The sequence below is a fragment of the Etheostoma spectabile genome, chromosome 9 (assembly GCF_008692095.1).
Source record: "Etheostoma spectabile isolate EspeVRDwgs_2016 chromosome 9, UIUC_Espe_1.0, whole genome shotgun sequence".
Classification (NCBI taxonomy): domain Eukaryota; kingdom Metazoa; phylum Chordata; class Actinopteri; order Perciformes; family Percidae; genus Etheostoma; species Etheostoma spectabile.
This window is the reverse complement of record NC_045741.1, coordinates 33,784,656-33,800,912: the sequence shown is the minus strand read 5'-3', so window position 1 is coordinate 33,800,912 and position 16,257 is coordinate 33,784,656. Positions and strand designations below refer to the sequence as shown.

General features: G+C 40.4%; 1 protein-coding gene across 1 annotated transcript in view; it reads right to left on the bottom strand.

The window, feature by feature from the left end:
- Positions 1 to 11,882, bottom strand: part of LOC116695347 (L-amino-acid oxidase) — a 30,003-nt gene extending 18,121 nt beyond the window's left edge. Inside the window, exons 1-7 of the mRNA XM_032525559.1 lie at positions 11,837 to 11,882; positions 10,892 to 11,115; positions 4,983 to 5,092; positions 4,249 to 4,450; positions 3,198 to 3,266; positions 2,746 to 2,882; positions 1,537 to 2,340 (exon numbers count right to left, since the gene is read on the bottom strand). Of these exons, the coding sequence (XP_032381450.1) occupies positions 1,551 to 2,340; positions 2,746 to 2,882; positions 3,198 to 3,266; positions 4,249 to 4,450; positions 4,983 to 5,092; positions 10,892 to 11,115; positions 11,837 to 11,867 (1,563 nt within the window). The 5' untranslated portion in view covers positions 11,868 to 11,882 and the 3' untranslated portion in view covers positions 1,537 to 1,550. The remainder of the gene's footprint in view (positions 1 to 1,536; positions 2,341 to 2,745; positions 2,883 to 3,197; positions 3,267 to 4,248; positions 4,451 to 4,982; positions 5,093 to 10,891; positions 11,116 to 11,836) is intronic.
- Between the last annotated feature and the right edge of the window lie 4,375 nt (positions 11,883 to 16,257).

The following is a 16,257-nucleotide window of genomic DNA, read 5'->3' as shown; positions in this document are numbered from 1 at the left end:
GCAGGCAGGCAAGAACAGTTATGTGATTTAAGTAGTTGGCGTGACACAAATTTGACTAAGGCAATCTCAAAATGTTCAATTATATATAATTACTTAAACAGTAGCCACTTTTTGTAGTGTCCACTTGAAAACAAGTTTAAATATACCCATTTGGAATATAATGGGTGCTTTCATTATTAGAAAGTATTTAACCCTTAAACCATTGGACAGTCTCTTGCTTCTAACCACCGAACTCACCGAAATAAAGCATTGATTCTCAAATGGAAGCCATTTGTTGTGGTTTTAGTATTTGGGATTTCTCTGAATCAAAAGGTTACAGCCATAACAGTCAGAGATGTGACATCACCCGTTTCTGTAATTACTCGTTGTAGAATAGAAAAATGTTGGGTTACACATATAATCAAGATGAATCAGACCCTAGAGCTCGTGTTGCGCTGGATATATTGCTGACTTGAATTCTAAAGCACTTTATTGATGCTGGTTGCAGCTCTGATCGCTGATTTAATAGAGGTCTCGATCCAAGCGTGAGGAATGGCTGTGTGCTCACCGGCAAAGTGCACCCTGCCTTCACTTCTGAAGAGATCTGAATTCCGGTTTAATCTATGTAGCACATTAAGATCATTTGCCCCTCACCTGGAAACTTAAATTGTTTACACACAACTTATAACTGGTCAGAATTGTTAAATACGCATTAAAAAAAGGACAAGGACGAAATGGACAAACAACTATTAGTTTGAGCATTTAATTCAATAATTATAGAACACAAATTAATCGAGATTAAAAGTAGCACATTTGTATGAAAACATTTTACAGTTTCTTTGTGATGTGCTGACTGTTTTCTGTGTCAGATGTCAGCTGCCTGCTCTTTCATTCTCTGTATTTACCATGTGTCAGTGCAGTTCATAGTAATGTAAAATTGCTAAACACAATCACCCCAATAAAATATTTCTAAACGGGCGCCATTTCTTGTTGTTTGGTTTTTGAAGATTACTGTGTTTTGCCAATGATATTATCTTGACTGAATGCCGCCTTTAAAATGTTAAAAATGCTGATGCACATAAAGTTTTAAAGTAAATTAAAGGGTTGTTTAAGATTTACTGTTTAACAACCAACAACAATTTTGGCCAAAAAGAGATCAAAAGTCAAAAAGAATATTTAAACAAAAAATTAAAAAAGATCTAAAAAAAACATGTTTTATTGATTAAAGGAATATACGCCATGATCTATATGATTTAAAACTTGAAGCAAAAAGTAACCAGTTCTCCAGGGAGTGTGCCAGGCTTTGACATTGAAACGAACATCAAAATTAGTGGTGAACATACTATTGTTTTTTTGAAAATTAATAATCAAATTATACTTTTGCAGAGCAACAACAAGCCACCAGTACCTTCCAAAAGTCCACCAGTTGGATGCAGATTAGAACTGCATGGTGTAAGATAAAACACAATGACCCTTACGCCAAAAGGAAGGAATGATATTACCAAGCATAAGATACAATTTGACAGACATTTCAGAACTATGATAGTACTGATTGACCTAGAAAGTAGACCCTAGAGCTCGTCATGGTGTTGAGTTGTAGCTGACTCTTTGTTAATGTTGGTAGCAGCCCTGATGGCAGATTTCATAGATGTCTCGATCCAAGCGTGAGGAAAGGCTGTGTGTTCACCTGCAAAGTGCACCCTGCCTTCATTTCTGAAGAGATCTTTAGAGTGCTCCAAATGTTGGTAGGGTGTGAAGAGAGCGAAGGCGCCCAAGCTGTGAGGATCCGCGCTCCACCTCTTCACCACCACCCCTGTGCAGAGAGATTTGACCCTCTCACCGTGGATCTTTGCCAAATCTCTCAGAGCCAGCTCTTTCAGGTCTTCATCGCTCGCACCTAAGAAGAGGAGGGATTCGTCGGACCAGGTGTAGGAGGCCAGGAGGACCCCGATGGTCTTATTGGTTGGAAAACTGTGGCTGGGGTAGTAGATGAAACGAGAGGGCCGGTCGGTGATGCTCTTTCCTCCATGGATGCCGTCCTTCTCCCAGAACTTCTCGCTGAAGGTGAGGATGATTTTAGTGGAGCTGTCATAGTGGACTGCTCTCAGTGCCTCCATCTTTCTGATGGAGAGAGGCGGATCAAAGTCAATGAAGAGGGCTGCTTTGGCTGTGGTTGTTACCAGAACGATGTCAGCGGAAAGGTCCGTCAGAGAGGACTGCTGTCCGGTCTGATATGATACAATCACACCTTTATTTGACTGGCTGATGTTCTTGACCTTGGAGTTGAGGAGAATAGGAACATCCAGGACATTATGAAAAGCTTTCGGGAGAAGGTCTGATCCACCAGTCACTTCATAATACCTTAAAAACAAATAATTGTTTGAGTGCAGTGTTTTAGAGAGGTGCAAATTTCCAATGTCAATAAGGTATGTTACGTACAGTTGTATTCATAAGTTATGATTTAAACTGGGAGAGCATTCAGGCATGCAGTACATGTCAAAGGAGTTTTGCTGCCGGTTGATAAATACAACTTTCATTTTCACCTGAATTCATGTGAAAAATGTGCTTTACATAGTGGTACATGTAAAGTCACTGACTTTCAGAGGAAAAGATTAAATTTGATGGTTTTCTGTTGAAGCCAGTAAACTTTAGTTCCCCAGACCTTTCATGACCACCTTACATTTTCTGACCAGGGGTTTTATTATTTTTAACCCTACTGCAAAAAAAAATAAAAAATAGTTGACAATGTGAGATGTAGGGCCTTACGTAATGTTGTCATTGATGTCACTCTGGTCATAGATCATCTCCGTCAGTGCTGTGTGCATGAGGCTCTCTTCGTTAAGAAGGTCTCCAATCATCCGTATTGCTTCTGAACTCAGATTTCCTTCTTCTTTCAGATACTCCTATTAAACAAAGTTCCATGTAATGCAGTCCGCATGGCTCAGAAAGAAAGCCTAACAAGTGTTAAAACAAAATCTTTGGACTACACGTTTTCCACTAGTCAGGTTTTCAAATTTAAATCAAGAAGTATGAATGTACGGACACTTGTGGATGTGGTGGGAAGTTTCACTAACATCTTGTTTTGTTTTTAAATGCTAAAACCATTGAAAATGGCATGTGAAAATAATGCTTTTGACAATGCACTAAAATATCAGTTGTAATTCGCAATTTACCCCACATATTCTCATTTTACTACATTTTATGACATTGTGTTTTACCTTCACAGAGTAGTGGTCATATTTCATCAGCGCAGCCTTGCAGTCATAAGTCTGCACGTAATCTTTCACCTGCAAAAAACAGGAACAATTCACTCATTTATCTTTTGAGCTGAGTGTGTCACCATTCGTCAAACTGAACTTTGATTTGCCTAAATTGAACCATGAACGTGTAACTCGCCTGTGTGGCCTAGCCTGTCAGCACACCGAAAAGCAATGCCAGTAGTTCAATGTTTGTCTAATTTTCATATAGCTCAGACTTTATACATGTCCTCTTTTAACCCTTGTGTTGTCCCTGGGTCAAATTGATGCATTTCTAAGTGTTTTATATCAGAAATATGGATTTCTTTCAACCATATTGCCCAAAAACAACAGATGATTCCATACAACATTCTTCAGGTAAAATTAATGATTGCTTTCATTGAACTTGTGGGGTGTTTTATTTAATCTTACAGCATTTGAAGTCTTTTTTATTTTTAACGGTTTCAAAACAGTATCTGGACTATACTTTGATCTGTGATCCACTCAACATCCTCTAATCTTAACTATTAGTGAAAAATAATTCATAATTTCTGCCTTTTTAACAAAACTAACTTATCTATAATTTGATGTAAATACAGTTTGACGGTGAATTCCAAGAATAATTGTAAAACTTTTTATTAAACCAGCTCAGGTTTTAAAAAAAGCTGGAAAATGTGACAAACAAATCAGAAAAAGAAACAAAAACCTCAGAAAAAGCCCCCAAAAATGTTCATTTTCAATTTTGACCTTGAAGGCCGAGTTCATGGTTAACGGGAAGACAACACAAGGGTTAACCTTACTGGCTGGAACAGCTTAACAATTGACTGACTTCTGCAATTAGTGAATTTCTTCGACCCGGAATGTCCAATATTGAGGAAGCTATTAGTAATTATGCACCATGTTTTAGATAACCCTTCTATGCAGATGATAAACTACTCTACAAAAGAGAAAAATACATTTGCTTTCCAAGGATGTGTGAATTTGTGTAACTTTCTTTCCACCCCCCCCCCTTCCTTTCTCTTGTCTTACGTACCTTCTGCAAGGCTTTTTGTAGCAGTTTATCGGCCGACTTCCCTTTCTCACTTGGCCACACGTTGTACTTCAGAACATCAGGGTCATTTTGCACTGTGTATGCTTTCTTCAGCAACCCATTAACCAAGTAAAAGGTGTTGGGGTCATACATGGTGAAAACATTCAGCTTGACATTCAGCTTTTCAGCAAACCAGTGGACGATTCTGGTGACAAAGGGGATGCCGGTTAGCTTATTACTGTAATGTGAGACCAGACAGTAAACAATGACATTCACTAACTACTCTTGATGTGTAGGCAAGACATTTAATGCTGGCACATGTAAGATCCCTGCATCATTTTTGAGTTTTAAGTTAACAAGACAGTGAAAACAATGGCAGACTCCAAAGGCATCAACAACAAAATTCACCTGCGATTTTGAAGTAACTCGCCATGTTATTTTTATGTAAATAAAGAGGGATTTTTTCGCTCTATAGTTAACCTGAGTCAGTTCCGATGGAGCAATGGAAAAACCTTTACAATAGCTTAACTATTTCTTTTTGATCCCATCCACGTTTAATTTTTATCTCACCTTTAGTGTTTTAAATACTTGTAATAACATGGATAGCAACCCCATAAAAAGCTGGTAGTTTCATCAGCATCCTTTTACACAATCATGTTAAGTCTGAGACAGGGAAGGGTTGCATGCCATGGTTATGTGTAAATGCCCAACTGAATGTTTTTAAAACTTAAACTCACTGGTGAGTACTTGGGATCCTCATGGCTCCCAGTTCAGCATACCAGCCCTCTTCATTCCTGTAGGTCTCCACCCGTCCTCCAACACGACCACTAGACTCTAGTATGGTTACCTGGTCAGAACAGAAAAATGCAAACCTATAAATACACAATAAAGGCTATTATGTAATGTTTCACAGGTAGTAGGTTGGGCATTGCTGGGGCAGCTTACAGCCCTCTTTTAGTTACAGCTTACTTACTCTCCATAGATGACGGGAGACCTAAGTATGATGAGACAATGCTGCCTCAAGTCCTGCCAATGTCATGGAGGAAGTAAACCCACAGCACATGCTGTCTGCGCTGAGTTATTTGGGTTTAAGATCTCCGCGGAAATTAGAGAAATTCAAATATTCTCTATGCTTCTCAGAATGTAAATTCCATAAAATGTGGCAACCCTTCCTAGACCATGTTAGGTCTCTCCATATAGACACTGACTCCGATGTCCAGCCAATTAATCTAATCCCCCCCCCCCCCGACAAGCAGTAGCTTGTAGCACAGTAGCTGTATTGTTTCTTTTTGTCTGTTGTTGCTCTTATATTCTCTCCTGATTTTATTGTACTTTAAAAAAAAATATATTTAAATTATTATTGGTCTTTGAGCGTTTTAGAGTTCAGGTCCTGTATGTTAGTATGTTTATGTAAATGCCTACACGGCTATTAGACTACCCCTTCCACAATTACCTGTATCAAAACCCATTTCATTGTATTTCATCTTAAGGATATCTCTTGGTAGGGGAGGGTGGGGGGTGGGAATTGGGCATAAATTGTCTCTTTGTCAGCACCTTGTGTCACAGATTGAATCGTTGTATTGGTTTCATTCTGTGGATGAGGTGTAACGTGTATCTGTTATGTTCAAAATCCCACAAATAAATCATACAAAAAAATAACACATCTGTCATATATCTTCGCTGACATTGAAGGTTCGACTAAACGTAATGGCTCCAGCATGAGTTTAAATATACCTTCAGGTAGACAGGAACTTCCGAGAGTTGGGACGGCATGACATGGCACCCTGGCTAACCTGTACGACTGCCTAGTTTTCTCCTCAAAAGAGATTCCATTAAGAGTTTGTGTAATCTTTAAAGTCTTCACGTATGTGACTATCAATTGTGCTTCTCCTGTGTTAGTGGTTAATATGTTTGTTATGTATGTACTTATCCCCAAGGCAAATTCCACATAGGCTAACTACTGTGGCAACAAACTCCTTTCTGATTCTGAGTTTCTAAAAGTCTCCCACTGCCTCGGCAGTCAAGGCCAGCGGAAGCTTGGTGCTGTAAACGTAAGTTTTTTTTCATCAAAAGTTAAGAAAATGGTTTCAGCCAGTGGACTAAGTAGCAAAAAAAATACCTCTTCTAACATCTGATTGGGTGGGCTGCCTAGAGCCGGCCTGTATTGCAGTTTTGTGGAAGTTACACCTGCAAAATAATGACAGTGTTCTTGGCAGGACTTTAAAGAAAAGGTTTGGATCCACCCACCCACCCACATTCCCATGTAGTGGTTTTATCAGTTCTTTGGAAGTCGTACCGTCAAAAGAATGTGTTCTTGGCAGAACTAGGAGGAAGAAGATTGTACATACCAAATTCCTATTTGTTTTTCAGAAATAATTGCTTTTTGTCTTTTAGTCAATTCTAAAAATTACTTTCGAGCAAAATAAAGTTTTAAATTAATCCCAGGAGGCATCATTTGCTATGTGTCACTGTTTGGTGACCGAGATATGCAAGTTCAGAGCATATGAAGTGAACCTCACCTCTTTATTATTAAAAAGAGGAGAGAAGTTTATTATTAAACTTTGACCAAGATGGCGGCGCGAGTACATCGCGAGGCTCGCGGTCTCTCCAGATTCTGCAATTTTGCGGTATTTTTCTTCCTCATTTCGGGTCTGTTCGTGCAGAACAGTTGTGCCTTTACATCGTACAACCGACGTGAGCTTTTGGACATTGGTTCGCAAATTTCCGACAGTTTTATGGACAATCTTCGACTCCTTCCTGAGATCGCCAGAAGACCCGAGGCTACGCACTCTGCCCGGCGGGCGGAAGTGCTCGCAGGCGGCGTCGAGATCGTAAACAAAGGCGGGGGAAGCGCGGAGGACTAAGAGCTAAGCTAAAGCTAACACCACACCGGCTCTCTTTACCCAGCATTTTCCTTGCCAATGTACGGTCGCTGATGAACAAAATGGAGGAGATCCGACTCAGCATTACACACAGTAAGAGACTTTTGAACTGTAATGTCATAATCTTCACGGAAACATGGTTAAACAGCGGAATACCGGACAATGCTTTCGAGCTAGCGGGACTTCACACATTCCGGGCGGATAGAACACTAGATGGCTCCGGCAAGACCAGAGGTGGTGGTCTGTGCATTTACATTAACAAAGCTTGGTGCACAAACTCTGCTATTGTTGGGAGACATTGTTCAGCTAACCTTGAGTTTCTCATGGTTAAATGTAGACCGTTCTATCTACCACGGGAGTTCACTTGTACGATTATCACTGCAGCCTATATTCCCCCGGACGCTGACGCCAAGTTTGCGATGAAAGAACTTCACGCAGCCATTAGTAAACAACAGACCGTTCACCCGGAAGCTGCGTTTATTGTCGCTGGTGATTTTAATCATTCAAACTTGAAGTCAGTGCTACCAAAATTTCACCAGCATGTTTCTTGTCACACCAGAGGAAACAAAACTTTAGACCATGTTTACACAAACATGGCTGGAGCCTACGTCGCGACACCCTCCCCCACCTGGGACAGTCAGATCACCTTTCTTTGTTCCTCACCCCCAAATATGCACCTCTCATCAACCGCGTGAAGCCATCAGTGAAGACCATCAAGGTGTGGCCTGCAGGAGCAGATTCATCACTTCAGGAAAGGTTTCTACACACAGACTGGAGTACGTTTGCTACTCAAGCCACCAGTGGCTCTCACACGGACATTGACTGCTACACCTCCTCTGTACTGGATTATATTAACACCACCATAGACACTGTTACAACCCAGAAGCAGATCACCACATACCCAAATCAGAAGCCATGGATGAACAGGAAAGTGCGACTCCTATTGAAGACACGCAATACTGCCTTCAGATCAGGAGACGCACAGGCCTATAGCACATCCAGGGCAAATCTGAAAAGGGGCATTAAAGAGGCCAAGCACTGCTACAAGCTGAAGATAGAGGGACACTTCTCCAACGCTGATCCTCGACGCATGTGGCAGGGCATTCAGGCCATCAGTGACTATAAACCCACTCACTCCACCCCCGTAGCCACTGATGTCAACTTCCTGAACGAGCTTAATGACTTTTATGCTCGCTTTGAAAGAGACAACAGAGAAACTGCCACCAAGCTCAAACCCCTTAGCTGACCACCCCCCCATCACACTCTCCTCCACAGATGTCTGCAAGGCACTGAGCAGGATCAGCACGCACAAGGCTGCTGGACCGGATAACATCCCTGGACGCGTACTCAGGGCATGTGCGGAGCAGCTCGCTGGAGTTTTTACAGACATCTTCAACCTGTCTCTTGCCCAAGCTGCTGTACCAACATGCTTTAAATGCACGTCCATTGTGCCAGTGCCAAAACACTCCAGCCCGAAGTGCCTTAACGACTACCGCCCTGTAGCACTCACACCCATCGTAATGAAGTGCTTTGAGCGGCTGGTCCTGGCACACCTAAAGGACTCGCTACCATCAACATTGGACTCACACCAGTTCGCCTACCGTAGCAATAGGAGCACAGAGGATGCGGTTTCCATGGCACTGCACTCTGTGCTCACACATCTGGACAATAAGAACACTTATGCACGAATACTGTTTGTTGACTTCAGCTCAGCATTCAACACTGTCATCCCGGCTAAGTTAATAGCCAAACTTGGAGACCTGGGCATCAACACCTCCACGTGCAATTGGATTTTGGACTTTCTTACCAACAGACCCCAGAATGTTCGATCAGGCTCCAACTGCTCCACGTCCATCACACTCAACACTGGTGTACCACAGGGCTGTGTGCTGAGCCCGTTTCTCTACTCCCTCTTCACCCCCGACTGCAAGCCTGTGTACGAATCTAATTCCATCATCAAGTTTGCGGACGACACTACGGTGATTGGTCTCATCAGCAACAACGATGAGACTGCCTACAGGGAAGAGATCCAGCACCTGGCCACATGGTGCACTGAAAATAACCAGCTCCTCAACACCACCAAAACCAAGGAGCTCATCGTGGACTTCAGAAAGGAGCCAAGAGGCACGCACGACACCATCCACATCGATGGAATGGCTGTTGAGCGTGTCTCCAGTTTCAAGTTTCTGGGGATCCACATCTCGGCGGACATGTCCTGGTCAACCAACACCTCCTGCCTGGTCAAGAAGGCTCACCAGCGCCTCTTCTTCCTGAGGACACTGAGGAAGAATCAGCTTTCCTCAACCATCCTGGTGAACTTCTATCGCTGTGCAATAGAAAGCATCCTGACAAACTGTGCAACAGTGTGGTATGGGAGCTGTTCTGTTGCAGAGCGCAAGGCACTGCAGCGGGTGGTGAAAACCGCCCAGCGCATCACCGGGACTCCACTGCCCGCCATCGAGCACATCCAGAGGAAACGCTGTCTGCATCGAGCTCGCAGCATCCTGAAGGACTCCTCTCACCCAGCCCACAGACTGTTTTCTCTCCTGCCCTCCGGCAGGCGTTTCAGGGTCCTCCGGACCAGGACCAGCAGACTAAAGAACAGTTTTTTCCCCAGAGCTGTCTCTTTATTGAACTCTAATCCTCATTGATCCCACTCCCCTCATATACTGACAGACTCTCCTCTCCCTCCTCACACCTGCCTCCATTTTGTTATCTGCAATATTATAATGTTCATCTGCACTGCTGACTGTTACTATAGTAACGACTGTTTACATCTGCATCTTTTGCACTACTTACCTTTTTGCACTACTTACATTTCATTTGCACTGCTGACTGTTTATTTATTTACAGTACCAATTGTTTACATTTACATCCGCACTACCGTACTTTAACTGTAATATGCAATTACTTTCCACCGCACTTTAATTCGGATAGTTTCTGCCCAAACTTTACCTTATTTCATTAGTATATTATGCTGTTTGCACATATCTGTAAAAAATTTGCAATTATAGTAATATCCACCAAATTCCTAGCTGTAAATCTTGCTCACAATACCTGTTATCTATATTTTGTATTCATAGGACAAACCCATCTGTAAAACTCTGTTTATAATAGTATTCTTTTCTATATTTATTCATTACATATCCATGTCTTGCACTTACGGAACCATTGTATATCCTGCACTTACTGCTATTGCACTTCTGGTTAGACCCAAACTGCATTTCGTTGCCCTGTACCTGTACATGTGTAATGACAATAAAGTTGAATCTAATCTAATCTAATCTAATCTTTATTATCATGATGTATTGTAATTTTGCTTTAATTAACACAACACTGATGAAGGAAAATGACTCCCAATCAATTAAAAAGCATTAATCATCAAAAAACAGTGTGTGCTAATTTAACAAAGCACAATAGTAGATTAAACACAACAGACAGACTAACTACATTACTAAAACACAACAGGTGCTTTGGTGGATGGTTAATATTCAAAAGCTCACTAGACTTGCAAATGCAGGTGGGGCGCTCTCTGGTAGGAGTCCATAGGATCATAGCTACGATTAGATGATGCTACGCGGGTATTGGAAACGTGTTTGATGGATGCAAACAAAACAATGCACCATTACAACATTGCTCAGTTTTGATTGTGGTTAGATTGTTACAGACCTACGCCCACGTTGCCCAAATGCAGTTTCTACGAGCCCATCCTCATGTAGCTCTGCCGTGTTGCGGTCTTTTAACCATCAGCCTGTTGCACGTACCTGGTGTCCTGCGTCTTGCAGTAGCTTGGCAGCCGTCAGTCCAGCCACGCCAGCTCCGACAATAGCAACATGAAGAGATGTATGTGTGTGTGGGAGGCCGTTCTTCACAGTCTGCAGCAGTTCATCGTAGTCTTTATCCTCCAGACAATCAGCCAGGATTTCATTCATGCTGACAGCAGCAGTGGTGCTGTGGTACAATATGAGCAGCAGTACACTGGCAACAACTGGAAACACACACACACACACACACACACACACACGAAAACACTCCATGTTGATGTTGGGACATTCAATTCAGCAGGGGTAGAATATTAAAGCCAAAGTTGTGTTTATTTAAGTTAAGACACTGACACAAACTGTGCCTTTACTTACCTTTAAAAGATCATATGTTAAAACATTTAACATTGTTCTAGGTCTTTCTGAAAAAGTGAAATGTGTTCTTGAGGTCTACTTCATCACCTGCTAATAGTAACTTACTATATAGGACATACATAAATACAGACATACATACACACACTATATATCCAAATGTGGACCCCAGGAAGAGTAGCTGTGTTTATAAGGTCAGCTAAGGGGGTTCACATAATAAACTCAACAGTACGTGCCTGAAAAGTAAAGACTGGCCTCTCATTTCATTACAAAGCGCTGAAAATAAAACTGTGCTTAAAAGCAGAACTACTGTGCAGCGGATTTTAAAACCGCAGCAGGAAACAGATCAAGGAACTGACCACAGCAAAATCTGCAAGAAGCCACATAGTTGAAAGAACAGGACAACGGCAGGAGAATTTAAACCAATTTCCAATTAACTTTAAGTTCCCATTAGTCAGCAACATGGCAGAGTCTGATAGCACATATCAGTTAAGTTTCTTTATAGTTCTTTATATTTTAAAATGGCGGTCTCACTGCTTGTCTCAAAATAAAACCAGACTGCTGCAGAATACTCACGTGATTTCCACTTCACCCAACGTGGATCCATCTCAGTCTTCTTTCGGTCTTTGGTGACACGAGGACGAGAAACATGTCAGATTATGAAAATTAGTGCGGCGTTTAAGTCTGTGTGCAGCATTTACCTTCTGATCTCATTAGAAGCAGTAAAGGTCAATGACAACTGCAATTTGCAAGATGATTGGGTCCTAGTATCAGCAAGGTCTCTGTAGAAGTCAACACTTTCTGTACAACTCAATACCTAGTAACAATATTCATAATAAAAACGATGCACATTTTACACATTAAGTATTTAGTAGTGCGTCAGTTAAACGCGTTATTAAAAGGCGTTAACGTGAACCCATTTTAACAGTGTCAGTTTCTCCATGTCGAGATTAAGATTTTGGGCCTCGCAGACTTTGTCGTTTTTTCACGTGCTTTTGCAGCAACTAGTAACGTTAGAAAAACTACAACACCCAACGGCTCTAGCCTGACTGGAATCACAACAGGCACGCCACACACACACACACACACACACACGGCGTTTGGGCTCACGAGTCGGCCAAAGATGAGTAGTGTTAAGTTTTGAGTGGACGGCGAGCGCGGGACGCTGAAATGATTCTGGATGGGAAGTTGCAAAATGTTCCATTGGCGAGACCAAAGTTATCGGTGTGTTTTGTTGTTAACGGAGCGATCATGGCAGCATGTCCAGTCTAAAATATCCCCCCCCCCCGTCTGAAATACCCCTTGATGGCCTAGCACACACCTGATGCCAATTCTCCACCCCCCTTTTTTATTGGTTGTCAGTTTTACATTTTTATTTGCTCCAAGCGAGAATGTTGGTGTGAAATTGAACACTACAATCTATGTCTATACATGTATATAAAGAACACTACAGTAGGCTCTCTATATACAATCTATGTCTATACATGTATATAATAAAGAACACTACAGTAGGCTCTCTATATACAATCTATGTCTATACATGTATATAAAGAACACTACAGTAGGCTCTCTATACAATCTATGTCTATACATGTATATAAAGAACACTACAGTAGGCTCTCTATATACAATCTATGTCTATACATGTATATGAAGAACACTACAGTAGGCTCTCTATATACAATCTATGTCTATACATGTATATGAAGAACACTACAGTAGGCTCTCTATATACAATCTATGTCTATACATGAATATAAAGAACACTACAGTAGGCTCTCTATATACAATCTATGTCTATACATGTATATAAAGAACACTACAGTAGGCTCTCTATATACAATCTATGTCTATACATGAATATAAAGAACACTACAGTAGGCTCTCTATATACAATCTATGTCTACACATGTATATAAAGAACACTACAGTAGGCTCTCTATATACAATCTATGTCTATACATGTATATAAAGAACACTACAGTAGGCTCTCTATATACAATCTATGTCTATACATGTATATGAAGAACACTACAGTAGGCTCTCTATATACAATCTATGTCTATACATGTATATGAAGAACACTACAGTAGGCTCTCTATATACAATCTATGTCTATACATGTATATGAAGAACACTACAGTAGGCTCTCTATACAATCTATGTCTACACATGTATATAAAGAACACTACAGTAGGCTCTCTATATACAATCTATGTCTATACATGTATATAAAGAACACTACAGTAGGCTCTCTATATACAATCTATGTCTATACATGTATATAAAGAACACTACAGTAGCCTGTTTGCCATTGTTTTCAATTAAAAAAAAAAAAAAACATTTGCAACCTGATCCACTTTTCCATGTTTATTAGAGCATTAAAATAATAAAGAAAGAAATCAAGTGACATTTAGAATAGATCAAAATGTGCCATTAAATATTTTAATCATCTGACAGCAATAGTATTTAGTTCCATTGCAAATTGTATGTATTTTATATTATACAGTTTTATATGGATATTTTTTACTCACATACATTTCAGTTGGCAGCACTTTTTGTGATATTGCTTTAATCTTTAGTTCTTTCTATTCTATTCATCCATACTTGCATAGGCATGTAGACATTTAAGTAAGACATTTTTTTTTATGCCGATATGATAAAAGTTACATCTTATCTTATGTAAAGTTATGAAACCTTTCCTACCTTTTGAAGGGCTTTAACAACACAACCTTTGATGTTAGTCGACGTTAGAGTGACTAGAGGAGAAATGTTACCCTCTTATATACTGTACCGCCTCAATGCTGGAATCTCTCTTGACACACCTCTAACGGCACGACTGTCTGGTTTTTTTATCTTCAGAATTTGGGTTTCAGTTTTTTCCGCTCTTGCAATCGGGAGATCTAACTGGCAGGTCTTCCAAAGAAAAAGGAGGCTTTGTTTCATCTTGTGGGAACATTTCGAACAATGCAACCACAATGAGGAAATGCAACAGTTATCTGTCATTTCGTTTATTTGCTTATCCCATGTTAGCCATTCCAAGTCAAAAGTTTCTAGCAACGCTCTTTGCCAAGTACAAATCTCTACTTTCATTAATTTTGGGTCTTATTCAATTTCATAGCATTGTAAAACAAAGTGAAGTGTTGTTGAAATAGTGTTGAGTAAAAGTTGACATATTCCAGTCTGTGATTATCATCAACATCCATTCCTTTAATTTTAGTCTCAATAATTCCTAATTTCTGCTTTTCTAACTCAAACATGAGGTATAATTTCCTATAAATGAGGTTTATTGACCACAAACTCATAAAACCATGAAACTAAAATTTATAAGTTAGTGTTATGTAGTTTTGAAAACTTCAAAAACAGTGACAAACATTAAAAAAAAGGGAGAAAAATGTAAGAAAAAGTTAAAAACATCGATAGAAAGGGTCAACAAAACTGTTGACTTTCAATTTAGATGGAAAGTCAATGCAAGGGTTAAATATCAGCTCCACCACAATGCAGTTTTCCTTCTTCATACAAAACAGCGGTGGTGTACAAGGAAAGAACCCAAATGCAAAGAAGAGATACTTTTTGTAGTGCCCACTTGAAAACCAGTTCAAACATGCCCATTAGGGATGCAATGGGTGCTTATGTCATCAAAAGGTTATAACCCGTGAACCCTTAATAAAATACTGCATGTACCATTGGATGTCTTTTGCTTATAACCACTGAACTCAAATTATTTGGCCAGTGCCAAAAATGTTAACTACAGCGGAGAGAAGGTCTGATTTTGGCGGGGCAGTTGAGGTGGAGCCAGATGTTTGAGTGAAGAGGAGTCTAATTTGAAGACGTATCTCCAAAACTGCTACTGAAATTATTGCTTCAGTGCCGAGGATTTTAATACACCCGGCACCAAATGCCTGTATCAACAGCTTCTGCTTCCACAGTAAAGTTTTCTTCTTTATGTTTAACTTAGAGTTGCTGATAGATGCAGGTGGGGGTTCAATTATAAGCTTAAGTGAAATTCTTTTCCAGATCCATTGCATTTTCACAAGTATAGGGACGGTCTGCTCTTCATCTGACAAACCTGCTGGGACAAAATGAGGGGAGGGAGTGCGTCACAAAGTGTGATGTCATTGCATAACCAAGGCAGGCAATGTGTACAACTACATTTCTACAACTGTTGTTGTTTTCCTTACTGCTGCTTCAGTCGTCAGTCCAGCCACGCCAGCTCCAACAATGACAACATGATGAGATGTGTTCAGGTGTCGGAGGTCGGTCTTCACAGTCTGGAGCAGATCATTATAGTCTTTTTCCTTCAGACCATTAGCCAGATGTCCCCTCATGCTCACAGCAGCAGGGCTGTGGTAGAGGGTGGGAGCAGCAGCTGCACGCTGGCGGAAACTACAATCACACAAAGAGAGAAGCAGCATCCCAGTAGGAGTTTTTTGGTTTTGTTACAGCACCGAGACTTTGAAATGCTCGGGCTCCTCTCACATGATCTGCTGTCTCTGTTGACTCTTTTAAAAAGCAGTTTGGTTGGTTACTTCAATTTTTATGTTACACTTTCTGATTTTAATTGTGCACCATGTTTAAATATGTATCATACTGTACATTTGATGTAAAGCACTTTGCGATTTTTTTATGTAAAAAGGGCTATATGAATAATTTGGTAAAGTTGTAAAGTCTTACAGATCCAAAGTCTAGTTGAGCAACTAGATGCGAGACATTTCCCTTTTCTGCAGACATTTGCTGATGCCGTTACAAAGACACTTATATAATGAATCCCCAACGTTTCTGTGGCCGAGTCAAAGTCTTTAAATACATTCCTTTAACAGTTTTTCACCTTGGGAATTAATGCCTTGGCTTATTTACAATCATGATTTATAGAGAACTAATTATAGTCTGAGATCAAATAAATATAATTACATGTTATTAGTGTTTAAAGAGCTTTAATGTCGTGTTAGGTTTGTTTTCATTGTTATAATGCACCAACATGTCAGAATCAGGGGATC